Source organism: Netta rufina, assembly GCF_964035555.1.
Source record: "Netta rufina genome assembly, chromosome: 21".
NCBI classification, from domain to species: domain Eukaryota; kingdom Metazoa; phylum Chordata; class Aves; order Anseriformes; family Anatidae; genus Netta; species Netta rufina.
This window is the reverse complement of record NC_140145.1, coordinates 9048778-9066029: the sequence shown is the minus strand read 5'-3', so window position 1 is coordinate 9066029 and position 17252 is coordinate 9048778. Positions and strand designations below refer to the sequence as shown.

The 17252-nt window shown below is 51.1% G+C and overlaps 1 protein-coding gene across 1 annotated transcript in view; it reads right to left on the bottom strand.

Moving 5' to 3' along the window:
• Nucleotides 1–14497, bottom strand: part of YPEL2 (yippee like 2) — a 30503-nt gene extending 16006 nt beyond the window's left edge. Inside the window, exons 1-2 of the mRNA XM_084299398.1 lie at nt 14461–14497; nt 4003–4315 (exon numbers count right to left, since the gene is read on the bottom strand). Coding sequence (XP_084155524.1) covers nt 4003–4119 — 117 coding nt within the window. The 5' untranslated portion in view covers nt 4120–4315; nt 14461–14497. The remainder of the gene's footprint in view (nt 1–4002; nt 4316–14460) is intronic.
• Between the last annotated feature and the right edge of the window lie 2755 nt (nt 14498–17252).

The following is a 17252-nucleotide window of genomic DNA, read 5'->3' as shown; positions in this document are numbered from 1 at the left end:
TGGATCACAGTAATTCATGGAAAAAGAAACTGCAGGACGCCCACAAGACATTCCCTACATACTTCCATAATCAGGGACATTTCTGCTGGATTTACTTCTTGCATGGCAAAAAAAGGCAGCAAAAAAAGGCAGCAACCAAGACACCAACGTGGCTGCATCTGGCCTGTGTCTTTCTCCTCATTCCCATCCTTCCCCACTGGACACGAGGTACATATAAACTCATACGTTCTAAGACTGACAAAGAAAGTGAAAAGCCCAGATCAGGTAGAAACCAGCATCGCATCTACTCCGAGCCAGAGAGGAACTGCTGTTTACACTGCTGAATGTCTGTTTTGCTCGCTGTTCCCCCAGGCCCTGCACTAGAAAGCGAGGCAGCAGGCACACTTCTCAAGAGAAGCCCCCCATCTCCTTTCCAGGGAGGTTTTGCCACCATTGATTATGGAAAGTGTGTTTTTCTTAAAGCTTCTAAGAACCATGGGATGCTGTGCCTGGGAAAGAGAAATGTAACGAGTATCTTTCATTTCTTTTCTGGCAATGGGCAGGCACTGAAATATACTTTTTAACTACAGCTGCCTGGCATGATACTTTTGTTTCCAGGGTACAGCCAAAGGGGATTAGACACCCTGTACTAATTAATAAAAGCAGACGGTACCTGCTCCAGAGCTGCATCTCCCAAGCAGACGGGAGAAAACAGCAGCAGTTCAGCTGTCCAGGTGGGGAAAGGGGGGAACAAAGCACAGGAATCTGTTACAGCGCTGGATTGAGTTCCACAAGTCTCAGTCCATTTAGGCGTTGGAAAAAGCAATGAAACAAGAGCATGTACTAAATTTGGCACGCATTTAAGTGATACTTTGCTACGAGGGAATAAGAACCTCCGCTCCCGCTAGCCCAGACACCGAAGGAACATATAAATGAAAAGTAGTTACTCACCCCACCCATCTATCTGATCACCTTCTGTTTCCTGAGTCAGCCAGACCTTTCTTGGCCAGACGACACAACCCACAATTTGGATCTCATTACAAATCAGACACACTAAACCGCTCTCTCCCTTCGGCTGCAGAAGATAAAAGGCCAAGAAAGCAGGCAACATTTTGGTAACCGGCTTCGTGTAACAGCTTCAGCTTTTCTTAAAAGCCTCGGCATCGATTATTTTCTTTAAATAGCGATGGCTTATTGAGAACCCTTCCACCCATGTTAATGCACGAGGTTTTCCTAAAGAAGAGAAGAAAGCAAAAACTGTCAAACTGTCCTGCCAAAGCGGATTTGTCAAAGAGCTTCTGATACCCAGTCACGGCAAAACACTGAAGTCAGAGTGAGTTAACGCTGGTGCTGAAGGGCTAAGAGGGGAGATGCAGAGAAGAAGAAATAAAGTATAGGCTGACACGGAACAATGCTGGGATTCAGCTCCAGAGAGCGCATCGGCCAACGGCGTGAGCCAGTGCTGCAATGTGTGCGTGTCCCGAGGACCTAAAAGCTCGTGGCACGCCAAGCAGCACAGCTCTCATGTGGTCTCTGTACGACTTGGGGCAAAATGAATATAGGAATTAATTCCTTCAAGCCAAAACACCAACACCCTGCTGTTACATAAAAGCCTGTTTTCTGGGGAGCGTTTCCAACCATGGTGTCATTTGGGCTGTTTTGAATCAAGTGACATAGTCAGGTTCAAGATGGGATGCACTGCAGACTGAGAAACGCTCTGGTTTGAAATAATCTCCCGTTCCCTTCTCAGTCCTCACGGTGCCTGTTCCTTCCTTCAGTCTGTTACATTTCCATATGGAAAACAAGCGCGGCAATTCCACTGCCTGGTTCTCAGATGCTAATAGAAGCCTGTGATGAAAGAGCTGCAGAAGGCCTCGGGGAGATGTTTAAATCCTAACTCAAACAGATAAAAAGATGACTATTTCAGTTTGCCTGGGAAAGTTTCTGCACACATTGGAAACCCCTTGAGGCAGGGACTGCCCTTCTGTTCTCAGTTTAATAGCCTGTTGTACAAATTGTGATTGCACAATTATTCTTATAAAGTTTTCAATTATACAAAGAACGTATTTTATTAAGGTTTATAACTGTGAGAAATAAAACCTAAAACCCCAAACCCTTTGGACCCAAACTGCGTGACGCACTAATGCTCAGCAGCAAAGCGGTCCCAGCGCCATCAAAAATTTACACCGCAGCCCACAACCCTTCGAAGGAGCAACACGAGCACCCCAGCACACTGCAGTTCTGACTTCCATACTTCAAGACACACAGATTTAGTCTGTGCCTTTGGATCTTCCCTCCTGTGTCTGTGTTTTAGCAGTCAGCACTCCTGGGCAGTCGCTGCACACCTCGATGGCCAGGAACTCCAGTTCCGAGCAGCACGGCGTGCTGGCACTGCCTGGCTGCAAGCTACTCACCTGCAAAGCTGCGTGGCACAAAGGACCAGAGGTTGCACAAAGGACCAGAGGGGGCACAGACGTGGCACAAGGAGGGGAAAATGTGTCAAAGGTGCAACCAGCAGGCACGCGCAGCCACGTGTTTTCTCTGCTTTGGGACCAGCCATGGTTAAAAGAGCAGAGCTCAGATTCTGATCTATGATGAGGACAAAGTGAAATATCTTCTTTAGGCAAGAAAGTACCTTCTGGGTCCCAACACAAAACCCAGTTTGCAACACCTCTCCCAGGGGAGAGCCAGGGCAGTGACCACCCCCTTTTTATAGGTAACAGACCCGAGCACAGGAGCAGGCACCTAAAGGCACACAGCCGGGCTGAGAGGCTGAATGGGTTCCAATGGGTTCGGTGCCCAGACCCGGGGCACAGGCCGGTCTGCTCTGCTGTGGACATTTACATTTCAAAACCTCCTTCTGCTGAGGAAATGTACAGCCTCCTCCCCTTTAAAAGCTGGAGGCTTTACAGCCCTCAAGGCCAGCTCTGCTGAGCATAGCAGCCGCTGTACCGGAGCGAGGAGCCCCCAAGAGGCCCACAATGACTCAGAAGCAATAGCCTAAGAGGAAGCCTGTCTACAGAGAAGCTGCAAAACCCCGAACTGTGGCAGTCTGCAGCCAGCATTATTCATAACAGAACGCTTAAATTCAATTGTTTGGCATGGAGACAGCATCACAGAGGTGTGGATCAGCCCAGCCAGGCAACAACCAGGAGAAGAAGGCAGGAGAGCCTCCAGCAGCAGCAGGCAGGTCAGAGCACCAGCAGGAAGAACCCAGAAGGACCTTCACAGCTGCACAACCGATGCCCTTGGCGCAAGGTGAGACACGTTTGTCTCTTCTGTGCAACAGGAAGGGGGAAGCGCTGCACCCTAACAGGCAGGGCAGCTCTGTCCCATGCCATCCTGGCCTCCCTCTCTTGAGGCTGCTCCAGAAGCTGAACTCATTCAAGGTGCACACACGCCCAGAGCTCACAGTGCAATTTCCTCTCATCTCAGCTAATAAATCTTACAGTGTGCCTGCTTTTTCTGAGCACGGGTTTTACGAGCTGAATAAACTTTATGGAGGCTTGATTGCCAAGGCAGCCCAAACCTAGAAACTTGATGCCTGACCACAGCCAGGCACAGCAGGCTCAGCTGCTGTGAGGAAGCAGAGCAGCAGTTTCTGTGCTTCAGAAAGAGCTTAACTGGCCTGCTCCCTCTGCAAAGACCCCTGTGTATTGGCTCTGAAAGCTTTTCATTCAGCTTAGCCTCAAGACCCTTCCCCTCGTGATCATGGGATCGTAGACAGGACAGCATCCTCTGGCTGTGCTGAGCAGCAAGCACCCAAAGAGCCCTGGCAGGTAACTCTCAGTCCCGGCCATCCGTCCGTGCGCATTTACAGCTGGCATCACGGCAAGAGACAGACCACCCGTGAGGAAACCTGTCCTCCGGGGCTGTTCTGGAATTGACTTTTAACAAAAGCAGCAGCTCACCCTTAGATCCTCTAGGCTAAGAGCCCATTTTCCAAGCAAAAACCGCAGCAGCGAAGGCCGGGCGCTGGCACAGCGACTGCCACCGGCGCGCGGGGTGAGGTCAGGCACGTACCTTGGAAATGAGTTCATCGTGGTTAGCCAGATGAGCCCTGCAGTGAATGCAGCTGTAGGTCCTGTGGCACGAAGGCAGATACGCCTGGAAAGTCTTGGACCTTGTCATCTTCACCATTGGAGCCACCGAGCGCTGCGTGAACTCCGGGGTGGCCCAGGAGGCGCTGCCGCAGGAGGGGTCGCACGGGAAACACCGAAAGACACAGGTAAAGGCCGTGGTTTGGCAGGTGGCGGGTGTGGGGCAGGCTCCACACGCTGGGGACAGCTTCAGAGGAAGAGATTCAGCCGGAGGGGACGGAGGAGCTGGCACAGACCTGCGTTGGGAACAGAGCAGAGACGCGGTGAGCTGCGGCTGCCTCCTGGCCGGTGGGGGGACCGAGTGCCCAGAGGAAGCAGAGGGGACAGGAGCAGCCAGGGGACACGGACACGGACACAGCCTGCAGATCAGACCCAGGAGGACAGGGCTGTATCCACAGCTCAGCTGCTGACGGGCTGGCTGCCCTCATCGCCCCGCTCCTGCTCTCCACCATCTTCTGCCGCTCAACCCCCTACACCTCCGTTCATTCTCCCAACACTTAATGGATTTACAAGAGCTACAGAGGCACAAAGATGCTACAGAAAATCATTTTCATCACGCCTGGCCTCCCGGACCCCTGTGGGGAGCAGCACACGTCCAGCTCCAGCAGCCCTCGGAGGAGCTGGGCTCTGTCAGCTGGAGGCAGCCGGGACCGGAGCCCGGAGGGAAGCCAGGAGCCCTGTTCTCTCCACGCCGCCCCAGTTTCCACCTGGGAAACGGAGGATTACTTCACCACGCTCACCTTTTTTAACCTGCAGCATGCTCTGAGGGCAGCAGCCGCTCTACAAACCGCACTCCAGTATTTTGTTTTCCCCGTCAGACCGTCTGAGGGCACTCACAGCCAGGAGCAGCCTCCGCGTCCACCCTGATGGCAGCAGACGGCTCAAAATTCTCTTCAGGTTGGCAAAACTCTTTGCTATCCAGCATTACCTGACAGCCTGCTAGGTAGCTCAAGCTTGGCTCTTTTCTTTTGGAAATCAGGTTTCAGATTCCCCCTCTCACCTCAGCAGGTATCGGTGTTCCCTCCAGGAATGGGGGCAGCAGTGAAACGAGGGAAGCACTCGACACCCAGTGTGCACACACGCTCTAGAAATTAATCACGGGCTCTGGCTGCTCCTCCCAGGAGGATTTCCTTCGCATCAAAGATGGGATTCTGTTCAGTTCCCGAGTCTGCATTTTGTGTAGCAAATGCTGCAACCACCCCTATCCTAAAATAAAAAAGAAAACCAACCTGCACCTGACCTGCAGCGGGAATTTCTCAGGTGAGGTAACAGAAAGGTGCAGGAGCTGACAGCTGGTCTCTAGCTGGTACGAATAACTTGCCTGAAGTGTATCCGACCATCTTCCAGGTAAGGCTAACGCCAGCCCAGGTCACCAAGCCATGAGCCCAGCTCCTTGCAGCTCGCACACTGAGCTGGGCTGTCCCAGACAAGGCGCCAGTGATGCGCCAAGCTCCAGGGACACAGCAGAGCACGGACAGACTTGGACTCGTCTAAGCAAACGTGGCTCGGGCTTGCTAAAGGGACAGGTGTCAAACAGCAGGGTGGAAATCAGGAAATCTATCAGGGAGCTGAAGGCGGGAGCTAGGAGAGCTGTGCTAGGAGGCAGTCCTGCAGAGCTGCGGCACGCGGAGCTGTTTTTCGGCCCAGCAGCAGCCAGAAATACCTCACCGAGACAGAGCAGCCCCAGACAGACTGCAAGAGCAACACAAATCAGGCTGCGAGCCCATTACTGCCTGCAGGAAAGCCCCACGCGGGAGCACTGTCAGACACGTGCAGATAAAATCCCCACCAACTCGTCCCCTTGGCACCAGGGCACCTTGCACAGAGCCCCCTTTCTCCCAAGTCCGTTCGTCACTGCCGAGTAACAAGATTGAGGGACTCCACGTTACCTGCCAAGCCTCCTGCCAGCTGGACATCCCTCGAGAGCCAGCAGCGCCTGCAGCTTTCCAGCAGAGCTCCTGCAGGCTGGAGAGCTGTCGTGGGCTCACCCTGGCCCCATCAGCATGGTCCAAAGCCCAGCGCTCGCCAGGAGGCAGAGGCTGCTAAGCCAGCAGGAAAGCTGGGTGCTTTGGTTGGTTTTTTTCCCCCTGAAATATTTTTCTTCTCCTCTACAGAAGCATCTCAGTCGAATGGGAAAAGGATTCTTACTCATCCTGCAAAGCGCTGATAACGCTTATCTGTCTGATCGTAGCCGTCAGCACTTCCACGGCACTTCCCATCCTTAAAGCTCTTTGCCAACACTCGTTAATCTGATTAACCTCCTCCGATTAAACTTACAGGGAGAGCTCCGCAAGGTCCATCCTGACACAGAAGGGCTTGCTCGGAACTAAACTGCTCCTCTTCAGGCAAGAGGGCAGCCTGAGGAAGCAGCCCACGGGCAGCCCCAAAGCCAGAGACACAAACGATGCCCAGGCAGGTACCACGGGAGCAATGCCCATTTGGTGTTTGCTGACCCCTCTGGCCAGGCTTCCCAGGCATCGGTGTCCTGGAACAGTGAGGGAGGGAGGAAATACTGCGACTGGGCTCTCTCAGAGACACGGAGACGTGCACACACCAGCTGCACACAGCTTTCTGCAGAAGCATTTGATGAGCATCCATTTACTTGACCTCACAACACAGTCACCATCAGTAAAAGCACCTGACCTTTTGGAACAGGACACAAAAATTCAAGTCAGATAGTATCTGAGCACAGGTTATGATGAAGTGCAATTGCTGTTCTCGGTACCGTGCTGAGAGGGCAAACTCATCTCTTCACTCAAGGCAGAGGAGAGCATGAAGATCTGGGAGCTAAAACCTTGCTGGGAAACCTAGCTAAGATGGTAGGCAAGAACCTGCCTTAAAAAATAAAATACCTTCAGATAGACTCCAGTACGGAAGCCATACTTTATAAAAAGACTGCCGATGTTCAGCATCTAGCCAACAACAGCCAGATTGCTCACGTACACATCTACACCAAGAGCTCTGCCCTCATCGCAGTGCTGGAGAGGAGGGAAAAACAGTAGGAAGGGCATTTTTCCACCCTGAACACAGCCACTCGGCTGGAGGGACCCACATCCATCTCAATTACCATCTCAAAATACATCAAATAATATCTGTGGCTCTCAGCAACGCAAAAAAAAAAAAAAAAACAACCTGGATTTTTTTCCCTGTCCTAGTGGCAAACACACCTGGGTTACAACACACGGAACAGCTCACAGACGTTCATTCTGCTGCTGAGCCAAGGCACGAGGCTGATTTTAGGCCGTGCCTCTGGCTCTGCAGAGCCCGGTGAGCTCATGTTCCTCAGCCTCGCTGACAGTGGGCAGCTGTGAAGTCACTCCATTAACCTTTTTTTAAAACAATAAATAACAAAAATGTTTCCATTACTTAATGATTGTGTGCCTAACAGCCTAAGAGAGATGAGTATCTGCCACTGCAACAGAATCCAGAGTTTTTCTTTCAGAATTCAGGAGAAGTTTATCTCTAGAATGGTGGTGATTGAGTCAATGCAATGGAAATTTGCACAGATAAATTAATTTGCAAGAAATCAGACAGCTGGCTTAGACAAAAGGAATGGATTCTAGGAAAAAGCTTATCAACTTCCTCTGCTGCAGCAATCAGTGAGAAAATCAGCTGAACGCACTGCCTGCACGCACTGCTGCCCTGCCAAGTCTGCTACACCTCAAGGAAGAAAAAAACACAACATTTTACTGTGCAAACAGCTTTTTCATTCAGTTTTCACCCTTCAACTGTCCAATAGCCACTTTCCACATTAAGTTCTTTAGTAATTCATGAAACACCAGAGGAGAAAGGCAAAGCCTGTGCTGAATGCCAGCTCCATGAGGCTGCTGTTTGTACAAGCCCACGCACCACAGGAGCACAGAACAAGAACTCTTACACGTGAAGCCCAATTCTGCAACCAACCCATTCGCAACGCGGCTCAGAGGTAAATGTTCCTGTTCGTTCTGGAAGGGCAAACAGCAGGTTTGTGGGTTAGCTTTATGGATTATTTACTTTTTAAGATAAGAGCCTTTAGTTTGTTAAATGCTAGGGAGAGCTGCCTGGAGTAGTTCTGTAAAAAAAAAACCATCTGGAAGCCCAACCTTCCTCCTTCGGTGTGCCTTCACATTACCATGGGAAGACCCAGAGATGTAGTTATGTTAATTACACCACAATGGGAATCAAGCTGGGAGATTTCTTTGTTTCCACAAGGTCACAAACTTCAGCAGCCAGCGTTGCTCCAGGGTCTCAGCACGGTTTAAACAAAACGTTTGAGGTAGGCACACCGATCGGGGTTTTCTTGACATGGAAGCCACCTTCACACTGTTTAACACACCGCAGTTTGAAAGAGGAAGGCTCGTCTCTAACACAACGAGCTAAAAGGGGAGCCTGGGTTTAACACCCAGCTCTGCTGATCCTCCCTGGGGAATCAGAGCTGGTGTCCCAAGGCCAGATGCTGACCCCTCAGGGACACCTGGCACAGCTGGGAGCCTCCGCACGTGCGTGGTGCGGGGCTGCAGGGAGGATGCTGGCGCTTCGGGAGGCTCTCACCTCGGCACAGGGCTGCAACAGCTTTGGAAAGATGAAGTCGAATCTGAAGGTGGCAGGGTAAGGTGTTTGTGAAAGGCCCTGAATGAAAGGACGAGCGTTGGGAAAGCCAAGAAAGAAGTAGCAGATGGGTGTAAGCCACATACCTCTACTTCTTCAGTATCTGAAATGCTCTTGGTGAGGGGTATCAGCATGATCAGAAGTCATTATTGCTACAAGAACCATGAGTGCCCTTCCCTAAGGAAGGACTCCTTGCCTGTGCTCCTTCAGCTCATTCTACAAGCCTTGCAAGCCCATGGAGAAAGGAAAACAGAGAAACGATGACTGCATTTACTTTTACTTTCAACAGATTCATGTGCAGAACTGCACTAAAGATACAGCATGGAGCAAGATTCTCACTTAAACCACCTTCAGCTGGAAATATCCTTCATTCCCCTTATTCCTTTGGGCATCTCCTAGCAAGGCACTCCGTTTCTGCAGACCTCAGCTCTCCCATCCGTGCCCTGGAGACAGCAGCCGCCAGCTGCAGGAGGCACTTTGTGGTTCTGGGAAACAGGATCTGGATGGGTGGCTGCAAAAAGACACCAGAACATATCGCAGACAACAGCCAGGTAACCACTAGAGGGCATCAAAAAGAGGCAGAAAACAGCAATTAAAGCCTATCTGGCCATAGTGAATCAGGGCCAGGCACGGCGCCAGCCACGCTGCACCTGCCGTGCCTGCACATCCCACAGGCAGCTTGTCAGGAGGAACATCGGTTTCTGTTCTGCTGGGTAGCTGTCGAGACTAAAACTGTCCCTGCCGTTGTGTCGATCGGAGGAACAAACAGCAAAGCTTCAAGGCTCGCTTCAGGTTAATCCCCTCCCCAAGTCAGCCCAGCTTCATCACTGTAGACACCAATGCTGGTTTTAATAAATTATGGATTAACGAAGTAATCTATGAAAAAATATATTTTAATTGTTCTTTACATAGTTCATTTACCTTCTGACAATTTGGAGATTAAATAAAATTGAACAGATTTTTTTTTAATTAGGCGACATCCACACCAGTGCATTTTCAGGCTCCCAGGTGCAACTGTGGCACCAGAAGCAAGCGCAGAGGCTGCCTGCAGTCAGAGCAGAAGCTTCCCCGTACTGAGCCACAGCTCACAACCGACTGGCAATCACAGGAACAGGCTGGGTACGTCACTGAAGACCCTGCAGAGATGCTTCTTTCCTTGCTGTGGGCTGCAGGGACCTGAAGACCACAAGAACTTTCTGAATTTATTACAGACCTGGGGCTGAACTCAGCCATTCAGACCCATCGAGCGTCAGAAATGCTAACTCATCTCTCCCTGCAGCACGGAACAAAGCCCGCTGCTCAAAACAACCCCGTCCAACACGCTACCGACACCGCAACGGGAGGCAAGGGAGGGAAACCATTCTGGAAAGCTTCCAGAAAATGCCTCCTTTTACAATTTCATCTCCAAAGATGCAGGGCTGCTAGCGCAGATATCACCTTTCAGCCTTGGGAATCTGTCACCGTTTTCTGGGCCTGCCTGCGCCGGCACGGGGAGCTCAGCCTGTGCCAGAAGGACGACTGCCACCTCTGCTCCAAATCCTCGTCCCACTCGCCCGCGAGTTGCCTGGCAGCAGCATCCTGGCGATGCAGGAGAGGCTGCGCTGTGAGAGCAGGCGGTGCCGGAGGCTTTCTGGCTGCAAGCTGCCCACCTCTGCTTCGCAGCCACGCTCCGGCACGGCTGGCTCCAGCCCCAGCAGGTGCCAGGGGGATGCACCGAAGGGCAGGAGGAATCCTGCAGACAAGCAGCACGGTTGGCCCGAGCAGGTTAGAAACAAGCCAGCAGGCCCTTGTGGTCCTACCAGCAAACCCCGCTTGTGCCACAAATAAACCAACTGCAAGCTGAGCTAATTTAAAACACCAATGGCTCCATTTCCTCGTTTATGTTTTAAGAGGGTTGATGCCAGCATCCCACACGCAGGGCTACCAGCCCTTCATCTGCACTGGCCATGCACCAGAGGGAGATAAGAGAAGGGCTCGCACGCAGCAAGACACAGCCCTTCGGCCCGTAGCCACCTTCCTGCCAATGCGCTACGTGCTCAGCGTGATGGCAGCACTCGCAGCCACGGATCAAGGATATTAAACGCCACCAGAACGATGCACATCCAGCATCCTGCAAAATGCAACACCCCTCCCAGCCCTGCCCTAGGACCAGCCTCAACTGAAGACATGAAGGAAGAGCTCTTCCCACCCGACTGACCAAACGACCCGAGGACCATTTTCTGCTCCAATATCTGCAGCTCTTCTTCTGACCAACACCAAGGATAACGCGCTGAGTTCTGACCAACCTCCTCCAGAACCACTTTTGCCCAACAGCTACTTTATTAACGAGGTGCATACTTTCCGTGGCAGTTCAGCCGTCGTGCTTCTAGCTCGCATTTCCATTGAAGGCATAGCAGCCCTAGAGCCACGGGAGAAAAGTCAGGTGAAGATTTACAGCCCTAGTGCTCACATGACAGATACTTCATAACCGAATCGAGTCTGAGATGGTCAAGTCAGCTGTTAGCCTACCAGTTTTTGTCATTAGTTCCTCCTGGATATCCTCACTAGCCTGCACGTTACTGCCAAGGCATGCGAGCTGACTCGCCTCTCGCAGCTCCGTGCCTACTGATGAATGCTTGAGCTGGGAGTTCCTGGGATTCTCATTAATTTTTTTTTTATAGTTAATTATTAACTTTTTTTTTTTTTTTGGCGAGGCTGGACAATCTGTTTTTAATAATACATTGCTTGAGCCATCCTTTAGTAATACTTCATCAGTGAAATTTAAATCTTCCAGAGCCCCGTGGCTGAGCTGTGCAATCCCTAGGTCATACCACACTACATTTTTCTCCTCCTAACAAAGTGGCTGCCAACGTGAAACAGGAGAAGCCAGAGTGCAGCTCTGCCTTCCCCCTCCGAGGATCAAAACCTTCTCTGAAGGGCAAATTCAAAGCATCCTCAGCTTTTTCAACTTTTAATAGCCTTCGCTTGACCCGGGGAGTTCAGTTCTCAGTTCTGTACAAGTCACAGCTGCGATAAGAGGCGAAAAGCTGAGTATTTTTGGGCCTCGGCACAACATCCCACCTCGTAACACGCCGGAACAAGGCTGGAACAGGTGCAGAAGCGATCTCTGGCTGCTGTAAGCCTGCGTGGAGGCACCGGAAGGCGGCTCTTAGGGGTTGCATTCCCACAACTTCCACTGACTCACGCTGCCCAGCACTATCATTTGTTAAAGCAAGAGTGAAGTGAGGATAATAGCTATTTACTGAAAACAGAGGAGCGTGATTAGCTTTAATTAGCACTGTCAAGTGACTGGAGATTGTCGGGTACGAGATGTGGGGGAGCTAAGTCTTATTAATTACGTTATTTCCTGCAGCCTTAAGTGGCTTGGCCAGTCCGGCGACGCTTCCGGGCACCACACATCCCGCCCCAGCGAGCGGCAGCGCTCTCGGGCAGCTCTGGAGGATGCGGTGGGCGAGCAGAGGGGGGAAAAAACAGAAGGCAGGAGCATTTGGCTCCTCAACTGCAAGGCCACCATGCGGGCCATGCCCAGACAAGCACGGAACAAAGGGGCAAGGAAGGCATGGGAGAGGAGGGATGCTGAGCTTCCTCCAGCGAGAACTAGAGCTGGGAGTGATGGGGGCGACCAGGAGCGAGATTCAGGCCCTGCAGCCCACCCAAAAAACTGCATTTCACCCCCCCTGCCAAAGAGGCAGACCTACAAAAAGTCTTTGTTTGGGGAAAAAGAGGTCTGGCTGCTCAATTGGCATCGCAGCGGCAGCAGACGTGCTGATTTACCAGAGGAAGATGTGCTCTAAGGAAATGAAAAATCCTGGCATGAGTCATAGAAGTCGATCTCGTCTATAGATTTGTCTTGGTTTCTGGAAGGAAAAGGAAATCTATCCTTAGCCTTTCGTTACCGTGATTAGATCTGGGGGACAAGGCCTCGGCATTAACAAGCCCAGAAAAGAGGGAACAAACTGAAGGACCAACTCACAGAGAAAGGAAGCCGTGTATTTTGCAATGGTCTCAAAGCGATAAATACGCTCTGCTTTGCAATTCTGCCTCAAGCCTCACCGATTAGCTTCCAAGCAGCTAAGGGAACAGAACTCCCCATTTCTCCAAATGCCACTTGGTGATCTCTCCCGAATCCCTCTGCTCTAGCACTTCAGAGCTGACCTCCGAAGTTCAAACAAAGATTTCCCAGTTCACCATCCAAGCCCAGGGAAAGGTTTTATTGACCTTCAAGAGGTTTCTAAGCACGTGGTCAAAGGCAAGACCGTGATGCAAGACCAAGAAATAAATGTTTTTTTTACTCCTCTGCAATCCCTGCAACGCTCCTATGGTAGTAGCACACTAGATCAAGGAGCTCCCACCTTCTAAACTGCCAGCCAGGATCGACACCAGAGTGACCAGCTCCTTAATTATATTCTCTCTCAGCAACAGGTATTCAGCCATGAGTCAAGGAGCCTTTGAGGGAATGTGGATTTACAGGTAGCGATGCTGCCTTCCTCAGTGCAACCCTGACTCAACTACCCACACCAAACAGCAAAGAAAGGAAATCACTTATTCAAAGCCTGTGAATCCAGAGGACACAAGGCAGCCCCATGACTGACACAGCTGTGCCACCTACTCCCAGGCCCTGGCACCATGAAAAGAGACACCTGCGAGGAAAGGTTTAAAATTTTAAATAAAAAGATAATAATAAAATGAAGAAGCACTAGATTAAAGAAATATCTTTGTCCCTCCTACAGCATTCCCAATTTTACCTTCCAAGCACCAAAAGCTCATTGTTCTTTTCAGCAGGAGGCAAGAAACAGGGATCCGGTGAGAAAAGGCCAACGTCTTAGCTCTCCGTTCAACCGTGACCATTACACAGCAAACATTTAAAAGCAAGCAGAGGCGTGGAGCTCGGCACGACGAGGTCTTAAACAACGTAAACGGGAGCGCTCTGGAAGCATGAAGTCACAACCACCTCTCCAGGCAGGATCCTCTCCCGCAGCTCCCCGTACCTGCCTGTTTCTGACCGCCTGGCTCGGCAGAGGCCTCCTCGTGCTGCCCACTGCAAACCTTGGATACCAGCGAAGGAATCAGCAGAAAATCCTCACCTGGAGCACGGAGCAGGCCCTGAGGACGGCAGCGCCAGGCGGGCAGGTGCTGGGTCCCAGCCTCAGCTCGGCAGCCTGCCCCTGGCCCCTGTGTGTGCCTGGAGGCCGCAGCCCAGAGCGGATTCACCCCGATTCACCCCAGTGGGTGTGTGTGGGGGTATGGGAGGGGGGTCCGGCTGCTCCCCTGCGTGGTTCCAGCTGCGCTTTTGGACCCGTCCCCGTTCCCTTGGCAGCAGAAATCAGTTTTAAAGCCTCACCCCCAGCCCCACAGCGGGCTGCTTCACCCTCACCGAGTTCCATCTGTTTTTTGTGCCCCACACCAGGTCCCTGCAGGGCAGGACGAGACCCTGGCACCCCCCCCCCCCCCCCACCGGGGTCCCCGCACCTGAGGGCGGCTCGGGGGGGGGGCCCCAAGGCCCAGCCTAGGTTGGGGGGGGGGGCCGGTCCCACAGCCCCGAGCTCAGCGGCTGCCGGGTCACCACGGGCCGGCCTTCCTCTCCTCCTCCTCATCCTCATCCTCCTCCTCCTCGCCGCCCCCTGCCCGGACATGTTGCCCCCCCCCCGCCTCACACAAAGGCCGCCGCCCGCCCGCCCGGCCCGGTTCGGCCCCCCCCGAGGGAGCAGCCCCCGGGACGTGTCTGTGAGGGGGGGGAAGCGGCTGTGGCCCCTCCGCGCGTCCCCGGCTCCCCCCCCCCCCCCGCCGCACTCACTCGCCGCAGCGCGGCCCCAGCGCAGTCGGAGCGCGGCCGCCGACGCGCCCCAGGCAGCCCCGCAGCGCCCTCCCACCGCCGCTTTATAAGCGCTCCCCCCCCGCCGATTGGCACCGCCACCGGCCAATCGCCGCCCGCTGGCACATAGCAACAAGCCGGCGGTTGGGCGCCGCCGGCCGCAGCCCATTTTGCCGCCGCCAATCAGCGGGCGGAGGCGGAGAGAAAAGCCCGCCTCGTCCTTCCTCCCTGAGCTCACCGCTCGCTCCCCCCTCCCCCGCCCCGCCCGCCTCGCGCAGGCAGCAGCTGGGGCGGCGGCAGCCAATGGGAGCGGCGCTGGCGCTGCCGGCGTGGAGCGCGGCGGGGGGGACAACAAACAGAGGCCGCTGCCTCTTAAAGGCGCCGCTACCCCCGGGCCCGTGAGGGAGGGCGGCCCTGAGGGGGGAGGGCGCCGCCATGAGCGCCCCCCCGGCTTTCCCCAGCATTTTGTCACCTCCAGGCCCCGTGTGGCCGAGTGTAGAAGCAGATCTGGCCCGTACGCACCTGCACACAGCCCAAACAGAATGTTTTTTGAGGTGTGATTACCTCAGAGCACGTTAATTGAGAGTCCAGCAGCACACAGCCCGAAATAAACTGATGGCATCTCGCTGCCTTTTTTTTTTTTTTTTTCCCTGGAGTTCTGGTTCATAAATAGTGTGCCATACCTCTGCTTTTCCTAAGTGTTAGCAACAATATGTCATAGTATAAACCATTATTAAAGCTGTGCTTTATATCTGTCTTTTTGTCACAGGCAGGGACAGAAGTTACATATAACACTCACTGAAACACATTTGCTCTCTGGGATTATTCTTGCTCTACTATTCTACTGCCTTTTAAAATATTCATATGAATATTTTAAGCAATTCTATTGTATGGGTAACTACATATAAAATATGGGTAACTACAAGGGGAATGGTCTGTTCTATACAGTAAATATATGGACACCAATGCACACTAAGAGCATTAAGCAATGGGTGATACAACACAGTATTTCTATTATTTGTAATAAAATAAAATATCTCATATATAGAAAGATAACTTTCTACCTTGCATTATAAGCATAGTTTTCTTCCACACAAGCAAAACACGCCTCTCAGATTACATTACTGAAATGCACACCAGCTAGCTAAGAGACTGTATAAACCAGATTTTAAACCACAAAATGGCATTTGTTCCTGTAAGCTGGTGGTACTGCCAAGTACAATTTAAATATCCTATTAATGAAGGCTTGAGCACCATGGTAGTTGCTAGCAATGAAATAGACTCAAGAAGGAAATTGTCATGTTATCCTTAGTCTGCTACCAGAGCAACAAGAGCCTACTTTGTGGGCTTACTTTAAGCTTCTTCTTTTCTTAGATAACCTCCTTCCTCTTCAGGCCAGCAACCAGAGCCAACACACCAGATTTTCAGACCCGCAGAACTAGATGAAGCCGTATTTACAAGATCTAGACAAACTTCTGTGCAGGAAGTGGTGAAAAATTTGCTTGAACTTTACATCACCAAGACTCCTCAAAAGGATACCGAAAATAAAAACTATCAGCAAAATAAGTTCGCACAACATGAAAGAGAGGCTGCTATGTAAGCTTTTTTGTTTTGTTTTCAAACCTGGAGGTGAGTTGCACAGAAGTTTTGTTTGTTAATAAAAATGTTATTTACAAGAATATTGAGCTGATTACAACAGAACATTTTGTATAGATAAAACCAAGCTTGCTTGGTGGTTAATTGGAATTACATTGATATAAATTGAGTATCGCCATGGAAATCCAGGGGATCACACAGCTTTGAAATCACGGGAAGAAGACTACATATGAAAGCCAAAATTGCTTTTTAAAACTACGTGCTAATCTTTATGAAAATCCTTAGAAAATCTGGTATCTTTTTAGGGGTAACTACTTCATTAACAGCATTTTCTTCTGTTTGAAAAAATACAATGCTAGTTAGGTGCTAATTATTTTCTCATTGAAGCTGCAAGTCACATTTTCACAATTGATTCTGCATTACAGAATTTAGTCGCAAGCTCTGGAAGTGCAGCCTGATAAGCATCATGAATACTTCCACTGGGCTAAGCTTTTGGAAAATTCATTCATTTTAAAAGTCTGAATTTTGGATCTAACCTATTTGACAGCTCGGGTTTCAACTGAACAGCTGAGCAGGATTTTTCGTTTACCTATTTGCAAACATCCTGTTTTTGAAACTTGAACAAGACAGCTAGCGTTTCCCTGCTCCGGGTCTGACATCAGTTTCAGCTTTTATTGTAATTTAAACTAGAAGCTGCCTGGGGCTGAGCCAAAGCATCACCAACTGGGGCTGACTTTTGCTATTTGACTATCACTGCAATATTGAGGGGATAAAGTATCAAATTACTCGTGGTATCTCCACATTTTTAGTGCTGCAATAGAATTAGTAGCACTTAAAATCCATTAACAATCTCAGTTGCTCGGTGCTTACCAGTTTTATTTACTGATGTTATTAGCCTTGTAATAAAGATACTTCACCTGATATTGCCTTTGCTTTACTTATAAAATAGGGATATGTCAAACTTTTTCGGTGATATCACAAAACAACGTCTTCAGGTACTTTAGATGAGAGATGGTTTCTTTACCAACAGCGGTATTTTCCTCCCCTGCTTGCAGCATTACTATTTTCAGTCCCACAACCGAACCGCAGGTGTTTCAAGCCTTTCTTGCCCTCCAAAATCGCCAAGACACCTGACAGCGGAGCTGCAGCGCCCTCAGTACCCCCAGCCTGCTGTCGGC